This window comes from Onychostruthus taczanowskii, unplaced genomic scaffold (assembly GCF_017590055.1).
Source record: "Onychostruthus taczanowskii isolate IOZ18803 unplaced genomic scaffold, ASM1759005v1 scaffold28, whole genome shotgun sequence".
Classification (NCBI taxonomy): Eukaryota; Metazoa; Chordata; class Aves; order Passeriformes; family Passeridae; genus Onychostruthus; species Onychostruthus taczanowskii.
In genome coordinates this window covers 7,587,875-7,604,151 of record NW_024500128.1, presented here as the reverse complement: position 1 = coordinate 7,604,151, position 16,277 = coordinate 7,587,875, and the positions used below count along the sequence as shown (strand labels likewise).

The 16,277-nt window shown below is 39.7% G+C and overlaps 1 protein-coding gene across 1 annotated transcript in view; it reads left to right on the top strand.

Annotated features, from left to right (window-relative positions):
- AOAH (acyloxyacyl hydrolase) overlaps window positions 1-16,277 on the top strand; it is a 73,265-nt gene that overhangs the window by 34,101 nt on the left and 22,887 nt on the right. Inside the window, exons 8-14 of the mRNA XM_041407827.1 lie at window positions 415-475; window positions 978-1,048; window positions 1,555-1,603; window positions 1,940-1,988; window positions 3,094-3,188; window positions 10,325-10,416; window positions 12,440-12,522. Coding sequence (XP_041263761.1) covers window positions 415-475; window positions 978-1,048; window positions 1,555-1,603; window positions 1,940-1,988; window positions 3,094-3,188; window positions 10,325-10,416; window positions 12,440-12,522 — 500 coding nt within the window. The remainder of the gene's footprint in view (window positions 1-414; window positions 476-977; window positions 1,049-1,554; window positions 1,604-1,939; window positions 1,989-3,093; window positions 3,189-10,324; window positions 10,417-12,439; window positions 12,523-16,277) is intronic.

The following is a 16,277-nucleotide window of genomic DNA, read 5'->3' as shown; positions in this document are numbered from 1 at the left end:
GCACTCTCTCTCCCTCAACATTTTAGGGTTTTTACTTTCCTCTTTCTGTAGGAAAAAAAAAAAAAAAAAAAAAAAAAAAAAAAAAAAAAAAAACAAAAAAAAACCACCAACCAATTTTTATCACAGATTTCTTGTCTTAGTTAGTTTTAGAGACTGCAGGTTTGATGTTGAAGCCATACAGGAGTCCATCAGCATCACCTCCAGAGCTCAGTCAGCAGATATTGAAATACAGAATTTGCTCTTTGGGCAGGATCACTTTGCTGAAATACAAGCACAGAGGCACAACTGAATATAGAGCAGTGAATATCATGCCAGTTATTATCTGTTCTGTACACTTCACTGTGGTTTTTTACTTTCTTAATAGATTCCCTTCCATATGTTAACACTATGGGTTTTGTTTTTGTTTTTTTACAGTGTTCTAAGAAATAAACTGCCTTTTGAAGATTTTGATGGAGATAAATTTAGTACCTTCCCAGTAAGCAAAGCCTTTCCTTTGGTACAGTAATCCCTTGATAATGAGAATGTCTCTGGGATTCCTCCTACTTTCTGCAAAGCCTTATCTATTCATGTGAAAATAGGTATAGGAATAAAATGAATGGAACGTTTTTTTTGTCATAAAATGTTGAGTTTTTTCCTGGATGAAAAAGCAATCATTCATGTGTGCCACCTGGGGAAATGCACACATAAAGCTGTGCTCCCTGCAGAAGCAAATTGCTCTGCTGCTGAGTGGTTGTTTACTGAATTAATAAGAGGTGAAGTCATATTAAACAAAAAAATAAATTGCCAACTTGTCTTATTGCTGCACCAAAGCATGCTAGGTGTCACATATTAAAGCTTAGCAAAAGGAGTTTGGAATAAAACCTGTTTACTGGGTTTTATTCCTACACCTTGAGTTAGATTCTCATTTTAGATATTTTAAATTAAAAGTGCAAGAGTAATAATGGCTGTCCTATCTGCATGTTTCTCCTGGCCTTTAGACGTTGAGGGGCTATCACTGGCGAGGCAGAGACTGCAACGACAAAAACACAACCGTGTACCCTGGCAGGCGGTAAAGATTTTAATTATTTTAAAGGCTTCTTATTAACTGTGGCTTCAAGAAGAATGAGCTCCAGATTTTGTTTTGACCATAATCTTCGACAGCACATCACTGCTTGTTGCTTGACTTTGCTTTGAGGGACACAAGAGGAGATGACCAAGACCAGGGATGGAACTCCTTTGCGGGGGTGGTGCACACATTTCTTTCCTTTCTCTAAAGCATCTGAAGCTACAATTGGTCAGACAGACCAGAGATGGGGAGGGAAACCATACCACTGACTAAAAGGATAAGTTTCATTCAGCAATTTCCCGTATTAACTTTAAATTAATGTTGCATTTTGCGCTTGCGTTTTGCTAGGAAAAATTGCCTCTCCTAGATCAAAAGGGAGAAAAACCCCACCCTTCCATGCAGAAAGGAATTTCTAATTCCTTTTTAATTTTGGTGAAAAATGGCACTGGGGATCTTATTTCCCAATTCTTTTCTGTGACATTTATTATCCTTTTTTGTCTCTGTTTTAGTCCTGATAATTGGGATGCAAAAAGTGACTCTAACTGCAATGGCATATGGGTAAGTAAATGAAGTTGCATCTTCCTGATTGCTGCTTCTCTTTTGTCCTCTTTAGTCTTTGATTTAATTTAGAAGTGTTCCTTTTTTATTTATTCTGGTTTTATTAGCTGATATTAAGTTTGTTTATGGATGCTTATGATTATTTAAATTATAGCTTATATGATTAATTAAAATGTACATATACTTATTAAGATAATGTCACTGCATCATTATTATGATGCAGTGCCTCCTGCAGGCAAACATTCAAGAATAACTAGATTTTCAGCCTCTGTTTTGCACTGCCATTCTTCAGGTGCTAGATAGGTACTGTTATCTACCCTTTCTCTTCTCCAACAGGGTGTGGATCCAAAAGATGGAATTCCCTATGAAGAGAAGTTCTGCAAAGGTAAATAATTAGAGTCAATACAATAAACCATGTATCTTATGTATTAATTTGATAAACATTTCAACATTTGCATGTTCACAAGGCAAAGGAAACATGAGAAAACATGAGACATCATGAGAAAAGCAAAATTATTGAGTTTTTTTTAATCTTCAGAATGGATAAAGATGAAACTTGTAAAACACAGGATGCTGGTAATTTCCCATTAAGAGTCAGCTCAGTAATGAAGTTGAATACGTGGACTGGGGACAGCAGCAAACTGAGATGTCAGCTCTGCATCTTCTCTGGTGCTTGAAGACTAACCGAGTGTAATGGCTTTGAGATTTAGGGAAGCAGCTTAACATTTGCATTTGTCCAGTCTTACCTCCTGCCATAAATACATGCATTTTTTTTTCCAGATAAGGGGTGAAATGATGGCACCAGCTGATCTCCCTGACCATGATGTGGGTGGGTGCCTGTGTGGCCACACTGCACAAATAAAAGCCTGCACAAACCAGCAGTTGCCACTCACCTCACCTCACACTGAAATCAGTATCCTGGGGATGAACCATTGCCTGGCAAGACTCCTCAACATTTTTAGATGAAAGGCTAATCTGCAAATGTTAAGTGACATTAATTATAAACCAGACAGATTGTTCTAGCAGAAATACTCATATGAGTAGCACATCCGCCACCCAGTTCTGTTATAAGGAGCTTTGAGCAATTTTCTGAGTAATCCGATTTCCCTAAATGTTTAAGTACTTTTTAATGCATAATCTATGGATAGTAAAAATAAACACTGCCTGCACAGCAGAACCTCTGCTGAAATAACACACAATTAGAATACAACCAGGACACTTTACCAGTTAGCAAGACCTCCCCCTGTTTTTCATGCCCAGTCCCCAGTTGTTTCTCTAGGGTTGTTGGCAAATGCCTGTTAGATGGTTTCTGCTGCAGATGGAGTGAAAATCCTATTGCAGTGTCTGAACATTTAAGCCTCGTGAAGGGTGGTGTAGTCAGTCACCCTGTGACTCCATCATCTGCTACTGCTGTTCCTCTTTAAGCACCCTCCAAGCTGGGTTTCAGTTTGCTCTTTCTGCCCATGTGACTGACAAAATGCATCCATCAGGTGCAGACTCGAGAGGGGTCGTGCTCCTGGGAGACTCGGCCGGCGCTCACTTCCACATCCCTCCCGAGTGGATGACCGTCACACAGATGTCAGCGGTGAGGAATCATGTTCAGCTTGCCAAAACCACTGATTGCCATTTGCTTTCTCTGCTGTGCTGCAGGCTGGTAAGGGGAAACAAGTGCAAAATGCTTCGCTGCACTGGAATTTATAGTTATGGTCTCACGTGTATCAGTCTCCTCCCGCATCTGCTCCTATGAAGATAAAAAAGCGCAGCCCTGTGCTACTGCCGCTCCTCCGGCATCTGTGCAATTGGGTCAGGGAAGAGTTTGGCTGCAGTGTCCCGGTGCTGTGCCAGAGACACAAACCAGGACATCTGGCTTTCCACACACGTGCCTGCGGCTCAAGGAGACCCGTGCTGTCTGTGGGATCAGAGCTGCCATTAGCAGCCTGGTTGGGATGGCTCCTTGCTGTGAGAGTGCTTGCAGAAGTGACCCTGCTGACAGTCAGGGAATTTCTGCTTTAGGAATCTGGCTTGGAAATGATGTGCCCTGGATTGTTTTCCCTCATCCTGTGGCATATGTGAAATAGATCTCATAACTCCAGTGTTCTGTTTTTGAGGATTGTTGAACAAATGCGTTTGCAGGTGTTTGAGGGTCATCCAAGTATTTATAATAGATTTGTCTTGAAGGGAAGAGTTCCCGTACCATAAAATATCACTGCCACACTGATGTCTATCCTTGGGTGGTATCCCCACATTTTCTATATTCAGAAAACAGCAAAATGCACCTGACTGTGAACTATACTGAGCCTGTTGCAGTTCACTGGCATGTAATGAAATAATTGAGAGGAAAAGATCATTCTAGCAAACTGCAATTATGGGGTAGAGATAAATGCACAGGTATGTTCCTGACCTTCACTGTTGTTTCCTATCCTGTCAGTCTCTAGCCAGGGAGGACTGTACCTTGTCCTTCTCTGCACAAGAATCTGTTGCACAGGGGTGAGCAGATAGATCATCATCGCCCACCCCTCCCGATGAAAACCTTCTACACATCCACTGGTGTCTGTAGAATAAGGTTACAGACATTTTTTGGAGAACAATTCTTTTTCCAGACTGTTAGTATTTGCAATGCTGTGGGAGGTCTGAGAGTTTCATGGGTTTTTTTCCACTTTTGCTCCCAGAGCTGATTTAAATGTTGCAGATTAGACGTTGTTTTTCTTTGTTAAATGCTTATGAACAACAATTAGATGAATGACACTGATGACAGAGCTGATGAGGAACATAATAAATTAGCACTAATGATAATTGAGATTATCTCATCTAATAGAGATGATCATAATACTGATGGCAAGGATGATTCTGACAGTAAGGCTGGTAGTAAAGCCATGTAGGAAAGACCAGTTTTAGACTATGTCAGCATTTTATTATCATTGTAATGAGGATTTAGAAATAATTTCTCTTGCTTGAAGCTTGCTGATCCACCAGCTGGTTGGGTCAATGTCTGCTAATAGCATGCCAAGGCACAAGCTTCAAGGTTGGGAGCTGGAGTGCAGATTACAAAAGTGAGTTTTGGAGGCTCTTTGTTACTGTCTGACGAGTGCAGAGCAGCTTGCATGGTGGGAGGGGCGGGGGAATTGGTGCACTCTCTGTAAGGCCCAAAAAATATATGTGAGGTTTGGGATAGGAAACAACAGGTTTATTTCTAGGACTATTTCCAAGCTTTCCTACCAACCTGGCAAAAATACATCAGTTAAATATGAATGCAGACATACAGAGATCTCAGTTGTATAAAAACTATTATCTGTGATTAAACTCTAGCAAAAGTAAAAGGTTATTTAATTTGGAGCTCACCATGAGAGTGAAAGCTGTCACCTGAGCACAAAAGCACTAGCAATACCATTTCTGAACTAGTTCAAACTTTAAAACTGCCTCTTCCTTTTCCTTGTCCTTTGTGTCTTGCTTTCTCTGTGGAGGATGTCAACAGCAGCAATTTAACTGCCTTGAGGTTGTGAAGGTGCAATATTGCTGTCTCTCGTCATGTATTAAAAGCCACTGGAAAATATCCTTCATCTCTAAGGCTTAGTTAACAAATTAACTGGCTTCAATGATTTTTCAGTGCAAGGCTTCCCTCGAGGAGAATTTTGAAGCACATTCAGAGATGGTTTTGTGACCAGAGAGAGTGCAGAGTCTGTGTCCTAATCTTACAGGAAATATTTTTAATCTGGAAAATTTGAAGTTAGGCCTTGGAGAAGAGAGGAAAAGGCGTCATCTTTGTGTACCTGCTGTTCCCTTGTGCTGTCTAACTCAAGACACCTGGATTTGATTCTGCCAAAATTTCTTCTATAAGAAACATAAAAATATTAGTCTGTCAAATGATTTTGTCCGCAGTCAATACTAGAGTAAGCTCAAAGCTTTAATTTTCATTTCAATAGAATCTCAAACCTTTACATGGAATTTCCAATAGCGCTTCCTTGTCCCTGCCCTGTCCAGATTTTTCCAGAAAAAGTTGTGTGCCTGTTAATTCTGTGTATTATTTCACTACTTTAATATTTTTCTATATTTTTACATATTCATTTTATATGCTTTCTATATTCTATATTTCTATATTTCTATATTTCACATATTTCTTATTTATATTTATCCTTTTATGTATTTACATATACAGGTGTAAAGTAAAATTTACACTTGGTTACAATGCTTTGGGCCCATCTGTTAATCAGTACCACATCAGTGGCAGCTGTTAATTCCAGTTTTAAAGCTAATTAAGTGAGGAAATAATTATTTAGGAGAGATGCTGAGTATTTCATTAAGAGGCTCTGCAGAATGGTTGTTTTCCCTGATTTTGCTGCATGTAGTCTACCTTGCAAAGGAGAGGCTATGATGAGTATGGAAAGAAAAGAGAATGTGAGTGAAAAATGCACTCAGCATGTTGTCTGAGTAGCTGGATATTCAGCACAAGGGTGACAAGAAAAGTATTTGGGTTGAACAGCTTTGAAATTCGTATGTCCATGCCATTGACTTGAAGAGCATTGTTGGGAAGATGCTGTATATTGGATTTTGGATTTCCTGGTCTAATTAGGAACATACTGCCCTCTTAGCTTTGCCCTATAAGAGTCATAACCCCCAGTGTAATTTGGTGCAGGAGGACTGCTTCTGTTATATGTCTCATGTTGCATGGGGCGCATCAAGTTGCACCATTCACTTTCCCCATATCAAGTCCTCTGTCATGCTAAATATCAGAAGGGGCACTCTTTTTTTCCAGTGCTATTTCCAAAGCCTTTACCTAGGAGCCAGTCACATATACAGTTACCATCCCTCTCAGAGTATGTTCTTCCCAGAAAGAGCACATGGAGGCATTACTCATTGTGGGAAGCACCCATTATGATGTGGAAACATCTTCGAAAACTGCAGCTATTTCTCCCGTTGAAACAATCAAACAAACAAAACAACTAAAAAACCTCCACTCTTTCCTATATAGGGGAAGCCATGGGTACCTTACACAAAGAGAATGATACATCTCTAAGAAGGGGTCAAGTCAACTTTATTTTGGCTTTCTGGTTATCAACAGCTCTTGAGTTTGCCAAACTTTTCTTTTAGAGTTTCAGCAAGAATTGAGCTGAATGTTCATCCCTTTAACCTGAAAATCTGGACGCTAAAAATGAAGTGTAAGGCAGTAGACATGCACTCTGTGAGGTTTAGCAAAGCAGAAGAAGTACTGAGGGGTTTTTTGAGGTGAGAGTTTTTTGAGGTAGATGTTTTTTGCAGAGAGCTAATGTTGAAAACACTAGTATGTCTAGTGATGGATATTGTGCTCCTGCTGCTCTGTCCATCTGCTTACTATTGACTTCCAAATAGCTACTAATTGCAGCATTTTTCTATTGTATGCTGGAATAGAAGCAACTTTCATGTCTCATTTTAGAGAGATTTTTATTTTGAGGTATAAGCAGTATATTTATAAATGTGGTGGAAATAATTCCCTTTCTGGAAAGATGCAATTTAAAACTGTTGGATCTCTATTTTGTTGCTGAATAAAAAGAAAAATAAAGCCTACATTTATCCATAGTCCAGTAGATACCTAGTTGCCCACAAACTCAGGGGGTTCTCAGATATCATTAAAGTAACTGCTCCATATTATTTATTTCCTATTAGCAGAATTCATCATTTCTCTAAATGTGAATTCAGGATGTTCCAAACACTTATCCCACTGACTTCTTTTTTTTTTTTTTCTGTACCACTAGGAAAAAAACCCAGGAGTCTGATGTGTGCAATTCTTTAAAAAATTATCTATCATTCCTCTAGATCCAGTGAAATGCAGGCAGGTTTCTCCAAGTTTGTATTGTCATGACTAAGGCATTTCATTTTGTGGGGAATAAGCTAACAGTTTTGCTAACTTCAAACCTCTGTCCCTTGCAGCTTTACAGAGCAGAAATGCAATTTTTGCTTTTCAAAAAGATAGGCTGTGCTTTTCTCAAGAGTCTAAGGTTTGCTTATTTGTATACTTAGAATAACAAAGTTGTCTGTGGTACTTAATGCTCTCACCAGGATTTGAATGGCATTAAAATAATGATAAAAAAGAAACACCCAATTTTCCTTCAGATTAAGGTATACCTCAATGATTTCAAGATTTCCAGGGTGGAAAGGCTCATATGAGTGTTAGATTTCCAGTGCCCTTTTGTATTTTGATTTTGAAAATCTCTTGCCACAGCAACCCTGAGCCTTCTTCCATTTAAGCACAGCTTGGCACGTGTGCGTTTAGCATCAGCCATGGCTTTGGCTGTCCCATGCTTCAAGGCAGGACACATCTAGGAGAAGAGGTTATTCACTGGAATGAGACCCATCTAAAGCATTTGATGCTAAAATATGGCATTTGAAGCTAGGCTGGAATAATTTTCTACTCATTCTCTGCTAAAATCTGGCACGTGGGCTGAAGTAGGTTTCTCAGCCAGAATAGTCTAGAGAATGGTATTTAAACAAGGCTGTGCTCAAGAGAGTTTTATGCTAAAAGTCAACACAGTTGCACCTCTAGAGTGGGACACATTTGCATCTGAGACTAAGCAACACAGTCTGTTAGGCTGTACTTTCCAAACTACATCAATGCAGAGTTTAAGGTTCAGCATTCTTCTGAATTTTCCATTAACTACTCATCTTCACCCTTTGGACCTGAAATATCTTCAAAAATTCTGGCCCTTAAGTGCTTTGTTGGAACAGTGTCAATGCTAAATGCATATCCAGTTTTCAAATGCAACTATAATTTTGGGCTCAAACGTTCCTCTTCAAATCAATTTGCAACTCAATTACGTTCTGAAAAATTCATATTTAAGCCAAGTTTGCAGGGAAAAAAACACCCAAACAGTTAAAAATTATTGGGACTTGTCCAATGAAGATATTGTTTTGGAGTGCCAATGGTAAATAATGAGAGAATTGTATATAAAATGATCTGTTTAAAAATCTGTATTAAATAATTCTTATCTCTTTTATATTCTAATATATGTGTCACTTATAAGAGATCATATCTGCAGGGGTTTTTTTCTGTCCTAGGTGACTGTTTCTCTCACCTCTAATGCAAACCTGCAAGGAGGAAAATATTGCAAATGGCCAAGCTGTGCTGTATCCCTCCACTTCTGCTCATAGCAATGCCCTTGGAATAAGTGCTTGTTTGCACACAAAACTAACAGATTTGAAGGCAAATTTGAAGTTGCCCTGCAGCCCTAAAAAATGATTTTTTTCAAAATTTTTATATCTATATGTACACATACATACAAGGACACATATGTATGTGAGAAAGAGAAAACAAACTGAAAGATAATTAAAACAGGCCTCTTTTCACCTTGGTAACTAATGCAGATGTACTGTAAGTGGGTCAAATGTGCTGTTACATGCTTCAAACTGGCATCTGCTGTGCACTAGACTGCTCAGAGCATGGCTTCAGGATTTTCTGTCTGACACAACCCCCCATTTACTTGCCTTTCTTCCCTTTTCCCTGCATCTCCCTCCATCCTCTTACAGTCAAAATCCTTAGACATAAACTTAACCAATATCCTCAAGTATAGCTCCCATTCACCTAAACAATAATTTTTTTGGAATTAGAACTTGGTGGGCAGCACAAGATTTAGCTGTACTCTAGCTCCTCAGTTACTCTCACCCTCCTGGATAAAGAATTACCCACCTGCTTGTTGTTTATAGCAGTGAGGTCTGAAGGAAACCCCACAATTGCTTCAAGAGAAAATGAAGCTAATAAATTATATGGATTAAACCAGCCTGTAGGTTCTCTGATTTTATGTTTTGACCTTCTTTTGGTTATTACCTTTTTCATCAGCAGTTTTCCTCTTTATGAGCACACTGGATTTATACATTTGTCTTTGCAAGTGTACCCCAGACTAGGAGAAGCTGGAAATTTACTCCATGTTCTGTCCTTCTGAGGTGGCACAATTTATCAAGGCTATTTTCCTAACCTTTCATGATTTTTGGGACTTTCAGAAAACAAAATGCGAAAGAACAGGGCACTGTGTTTCGAATGTGCAACATGGCTTGCATCTGTAGAGAGGCTTTCACAGGGTTGCTGTAAAAAAGCATTAGGGACCAACATTAGCAAAACAGAGTAGGGTAAAGGAAGCATGTATTTGCACAGGAAGGTTATGTCAGGTGTTTTTCTCCCTTGTCCCTGCCATGCTCAGAGGTCTTGCTGACCCTGTTGCTTTGGTGCCATCCCCAAAATTTAGTGAGGACCAGGCAGAGGTTTTCAGGGGATTGGCTGTTCTCAGCTCATCCTGCTGTAGAGGGCAGGGGACCTTTGAGAGAATGTGACATTATGCCTTTGCCATATTCCCTGGGGACATCACACTGTCATCTCTTCCTGTACCCAAGGCTGACACACCTTTGGGCAGAGCGGGTGCTGGAGCAATCAGCTGCTGCCTTGGGGGTCTGCACCGGCACTACCTGCTCACGTAAGGAGGAGTTTTGGACTCTTTCAGGAGTTTTGGGTTCTTTCAGGAAAAAAGGGCGCCAAGAGCTGCAATTCAGATATCTCCCCTGCTTTTCTTTCCTCCATCTCTTCATATGCCTGTCTTATAAAAGCCAACTTTTAAAGTATATGCATATATAAGTACCACTACTACTGGCAGTAATAATTGCTGTTGTCTGGCTAATGCCCTGGCTAAGAAGTGCTCAAATTTGCTAAGGGGATTTTATGTCTGTGAGGGTGAAACTGGGTTGATTTTAAAATTTCTCTTTCAGAAATCATTTGCTAATCTCCCCATGGCTTTCAGTGATGAGTTTGACTGGCCCCAGTTCTCAGAGATCACTGGATTTCTCAATTCCACCATCGGGTAAGCCAACAGACAGGGTGGCCAAGCCATAGCAAGTCTCTAGATCTCTCAGAGCACAGCAAGGAAAAAAACCCGAAACATCTTGAAAGGAAAGAGAAAAATACCATTCAGATCTGCATCTGCTCTTACTAAAACCAAGATCAACCCTGGATCTTGGGTTTTAAAAGATATTTTAAATATATAAGCAAGTCTTCCTGAAATTCAGGGTAGGTTTTAGAACCACTCAAACTGTAACTTAGAAAGAGAAAAACCCCAAAGAAATAAAAGATAAACTATTTTTTTTACAATTTTTTTACAAAATTCAGGGGAAGGAAAGCATTGCTGAAAGTAACAAAAATCAGCCTTTCTCTTTTTTTATGGGTTTTTGTTTTTTTTTTAATCTTCCTCTCTTCCTCATGTTTCCTTTTTGCTGATAAAAACATGGAATAAAGGGTATCCCCATGGTTATTTCATAGTGTTCCCTACTGGGGGGAAATCTTTCTTCTTCTCCTCCCACATGTTGTTTTTTTGGGGTTTTTTTTAACACATTTAGAGGGAAATAGCAAAAGGAGAATTTGAGAGTCTGTGACCTAATTTGCTGTGTTAGTTTGGCTCATGTGGATGGGGAAGGTTGCAGGCATAGATGGAAAAAAATAAACTCCCTGCCAGAAGGGAAGGAAAATAAAGTCCAAAACACCTTGAAATACCTGCAGTTGTAACCGTGAAATTTAAGAAAAAAGAAAGAAATAAATAAAAATCAACCAAACTTTTTATTAATCATCTCTCTGGCCAGCATTAAAAGGCCTTTGAACCCTGCAAAAGCTGTAGGATACAATAATCAACCAGTGCCTGGTCTGACCTAAGTTTCAGATCATTTTTATTTTTTATGTCTAGGATAAGTCAGGAATACAGCTGAATGCCAAACCAAGCATGGGTCAAGCCTGAATAGGCTTTCTAGCAGCAGAATTAAAAAGTTGGCAGAATAACATTTTTTCCCCCAGGAAAAATATCTGTTGCACCATATACTTGGACTTTTTGTTTCCTTTTTTTTCTCCCTGTGCAAAATCCAGGCTCTCTGCCTCAGCTACATTCCCACAGTATCTGCTTTAAGGCAGTTTGCCACTTGACAAGCCAACAGGAAAGATCCATGCAGCCTTCTCTATCAGAGCCACAGCAAAACTGACATTTAACAATCTGTTAGTGTCCAGCCTCTCAGCACACACGACCTGTCTGGGCTCCAAAGAATCTGAAGCTCACAAGTGATCAGAGCTTAGAACTGCCCCTGAAGTTGTCAGTGATAAACCTTGGTCCAGTGTTCAGTTTTTAATCTCTTCCACTCCTGAAAGGAAAAAAAAAAAAAAAAAAAAAAAAAAAAAAAAAAAAAAAAAAAAAAAAAAAAAAGACAAACAAACAAACAGCTGCAGCCCAGATAGAAATGAGCATGTACTGTGTACTGATGGCTGGGAGCTTGATCTTTTCATCACCCTTTGGGCTGTTATCCTTTGCATTTGTTTTTTGTGGGTTTTTTTCTTTTTTCTCAACAGTGCAAAATAAAGGAGAGAACTTATAACAGTCAAGTGTAACCTGTTTTCAGATTAATCTGTCCAAGATTTATGATGTTGGGAAATGATTGCCCTGCCAATATTTCTTCTCTTTTACTTACTGTTCCATAACAGCCAATTGAAAAGTCAATTTGTGAACAACCAACAGAATTGTTTTGATAAATGATGTATAACAAAAAGGTTTTTAAATGCCTTATCTGAAAGACCAGGATAAAAGCATTGTTCCTGGATGGAACAATGTCAGAGAAACTCTTCATCAGTTTATAGTTTCTGAACAGTTATCTTTGCTTTATTTTAGGCCACCCTGTTCAAGATTAAAAAGATTTATGGCCACAAAAAGAGAGAGATGGTGAAATAGAAGCATATACATAACTGGGGTATTGAATTTTTCAGACACGAGAACATACTTCGTTTTTAATATCAGCTGTGTTTTCATCATTATCATATGACTTCAGCAGTTTGCATTTTCTAATTTATTTCAGAGGGTGGACAGACTCTCTGTATCTACGTTTACGCAAGAGAAATCGCTGTAATCACAGAGACTTGCAGAACATTTCCCAGAATGGTATGGTGACTTCTTTAAACTTCTTTTATTATTATTATTTTTGACATTACTAATGGTGACAATTGATGCTGCATTAATGAACATCTGTCAGGAACAAAGAAAGCCCCTTCTTAGTTGCATGCATTTCTTATGGAAAAATAAAGAACAGCACCTACTTAACTCAGCACTTACTTAATCCAGTGGTACTGGCACTGTAATGTGCTCTCAGAACAGATTTTTAATAAGTAATCAAAGACATAAACAAAACTGAACACTGTTGGTTCTGATTAATTTATTTTGTGGGACTGGGGAACATCATCTTTATATATATATATAATATGCATATAAATATGCAGCAGGCCTGATCTACCTAGAATTAAGGAAAAGTGCCTTGCTTGGTACCCCAGTGTGCAGTGAAAAAGAGGAAGATTAACACAAGAAATAAGAAGTGGGTAGAGAAGAAGCTAAGCAGGGAAGAGCAGTGGGTTTCAAAGTGAAGCCGTGTTCCTCCTGCATCTCTCCTGAGGCTGATGCTCCTTAACATTTGGAGTGGTGACCTTAGAGCAAAGACCAAGGTCCATGCTTGACGCTTTCTGTGAATGATGCTAAATTAACCATCCTGGAGTGGGGCATATTCTTACACAGGAATAATTTAGATGAGCTTGGGAACAGCAGGAGCAGGAATTGCAGCAAATACATGCTGCAAAATTGTACAAAACATGTATGCCAGAAGTAATGATGAGACTTCTCTGTAAACTAGTGGGCCATCAGCCAGAGGTGGTGGAGGGGCAGGGGCATTGGGGTGCAAAGAGAAATTCCAAGAAACCATCAAGACTGCAGGGTAAAAGAGGAAAGAGAATAAGAAGGTTGCAAGGTGCATCAGGCGTGGCATTTTGTCTAGAGACAGGGAGACAGTCCTTCCTCATACAAGTCCTGATAAAACCTCAGATTTTGGTCCCATTTATCTAAGGAGGACTGACCTTGATGGAGACAGAGGGAAAGGTTTTGGGGAGGATTAGGGCAATGGAGACTTCTGAAGGGATAATATAACACATTGACATTTGAGCAAAGCATTAATTAAAAGGTATTACCATTTTGAATTCCTTTGAGGCATAAACATCACAGAGGGGGAAGAATGGTTTAAACTGAAGGATAGTTCTGGTACAAGAACATGGGTTTTCATTAAACTTACCTCTGTTTGGCAGGAAATTTAAAAAAAAAAAAAAAAGCTATCAAGGAGAGAAAATCTTAAACCAGAGGAATGAAGGCAAACAAGAAATTCTGAGTTGTCAGAGGGGTTGTATGAAGGGATGACAGTAGATTCCTTATAAATTGAGGTTTATGATGTTAGCTTTTGTGTCTTGGATTAGCTGATGTCCCTAACAGCAGGCTTAAAAGACACTTGATTATGCTGTGATTATGCCTTTTTGTTTCTATTGTATTTAATTAATTTTCATGCTTCATAAAACTGGCTGCAGAAGCTTGGGAAAATTTATTTTCCTTGGATAGATAATTTGGCTATATGGGATGTTCTTCCTTTCCAGCAGATGATTCATGCTGGTTACAAATGAAGAGCCCTGCTGTCTCTAGAACTACTTAGAAACTTATTAAATGGTTGGAATTTCCTGAAAAAAACTTGGATCAGAAAGGATCTGCCCCAGCCCTCCACCTCCAATAAACAGATACACATAAATATCTCTAAGGCAGATGCCAAGAGGACAGTGCTGGAGTCTTTTAGTGGTGCTCAGCAACAGGATGAGCACCAATGGCTATAAGATGGCTATATTCAAGAAGTTTCACCTCAAGACAGGGAGGAACTTCTTTACACTGAGGGTGGCAGAGCACTGAACAGCTGCCCAGGGAGGGTGTAGAGTCTCTCTCTCTGGAGAGATTCCAAACCCACCTGGATGTGTTCCTGTGTCACCTGCTTGAGGTGACCCTGCCTTGGCAGGGGGGTTGGACCAGACGATCTCCAGAAGTCGCTTTCAACCCTAAAAATTCTGTGATTCTGTGAGTCTGTGATCTTTCCAGGAAGAAGAAGTTGCACAGACAGGTATCATGATGCAGGGATCACTTCCAGGCTCAGGTGGGCATTTCCCCCTTAAAAATTGCATTCTGGTGCCAGCACCAATGACACTGGCAATGCCTCTCATAGGCCTTGCTCCTTCCTGTGGCACACATGGTGCTCCTGAGGCTTTGAGTCTTCTGTGAAAGTGTTTTACAACGTCTTTGGTGTCATCAGTCAGGTGCTTCTGACTTTCTTGCCTGTAAGTAGCAGGGCATTAGAGTTAGTGGCTCCCATCATTGCAGTCCTCCAGGTGGGCTTTCTGGTGAGACAGAATTTAAAAAAGGGCCAAATCAGATGGTCAAGGATGACTAGGCCAACAGTTCTTCTCATTTACATCCAATTTGCCTCGTACCTGATACCCTAATTATCTTGTTCTGCTCTTTTTACATTAATGGCAGTAGTTTTTCATGTGCTTCCTTTTCCCAATTCCCTTGTAGATTTTTTTATAATCTCTCACTGTGTTCATCTTTCGTTTTTCTCTCCACATTACCCTTTTCCACTTACACTACAGACACCTGCAGGATATAAAAAGAGGTCAGCCTGTGTCAGAGCAAAAGACTCTGCAGAAAATTAAGAAGTGAATTTAAAAAGGGAAAAATTACCAGTAAGAGAAAAATCTCAGAATATCTTCTCTAAATCATCACACTGACACTACATTGTAAAGGTTAAGTTTTATTGCCTCATTTGGTGTAATAGTTTCCCAGAATGGGAGGATTTAAAAAGCTACCCTCAGTGTCAATAAAGCAAACAGCTGAACAGCCTGACCTAACCCCAGCCAGGACAACTAAACCTTCCTCTGGAAATGATGCTTCACAGCCCCACATGTGTGCAAGGAAAGGATGCTGATCTGGTGGAGGAGATATGCAGCCAAGAGCTAGAGCCCAGGGATGGCAAGCCAAGCCAGGCACCAAGAACAATATTCCTGTCCAGCTCCCCTACAAGAGCACCAGCACTGTGTCTGACTCAGCACAAAGGGACATTCCCCCACTGCTCTTCTCAGGACATGCATCTTCACCATGGAGAAAGGCTTCCCCAGCCTCCATGCTAACAGGATTTCTGCCTTCCCTTTCTCAAAAAAATCCCATTATCCTCGGGAGGTGGTGGACCCTTCCCTCAAACTGGAAGCAAACCTAACCTTGATTTCTCAACCAAACTAAAAAAAAATCTCACCGGTCTGAGAATATTTGGAAAGCAACAGAGAGAGAGAGGCAGGAAAGATCCAGGAGTAGATTCCAGGGCATTGAACAGTGTAAGGGTAACTGTTCTGCTTCATCTCCTTTTCTCTCTTGAATGTTTTCTTCATAGATTCCATTCTGCATTGCAAAAGCTTCCTTGAAGACTCAATTTACCCACAAAAACCTCCTTTCTAAAATACCCATTCATTTTCTTGATGTTTTGATTTGTAACTGTGCTAATGCTTTCCACTGAGCTGCTTATAACTACCTATGCTTGTGGAGGTAATACATACCCAAGAACAGCTTCTTGCTTTTTTGTAAATACATTTTAATTTCTAGAGGTCCCGCTAGTTTATTTATGCTGAAACCACAGCCACAGTCCAGGGAGCCTCGTGACAAAATGGCTTAAACAGTGGGTGTTGAGCTCTAACTGAAAGAATGGCTATTAAACAGAAAAGAAAAAAAAAAAAAAAAACTTTTGTAGCTATGTTCCAAGCCATAGTTTCTGAGGTTTTTGTGGGGCTCTTACTCTG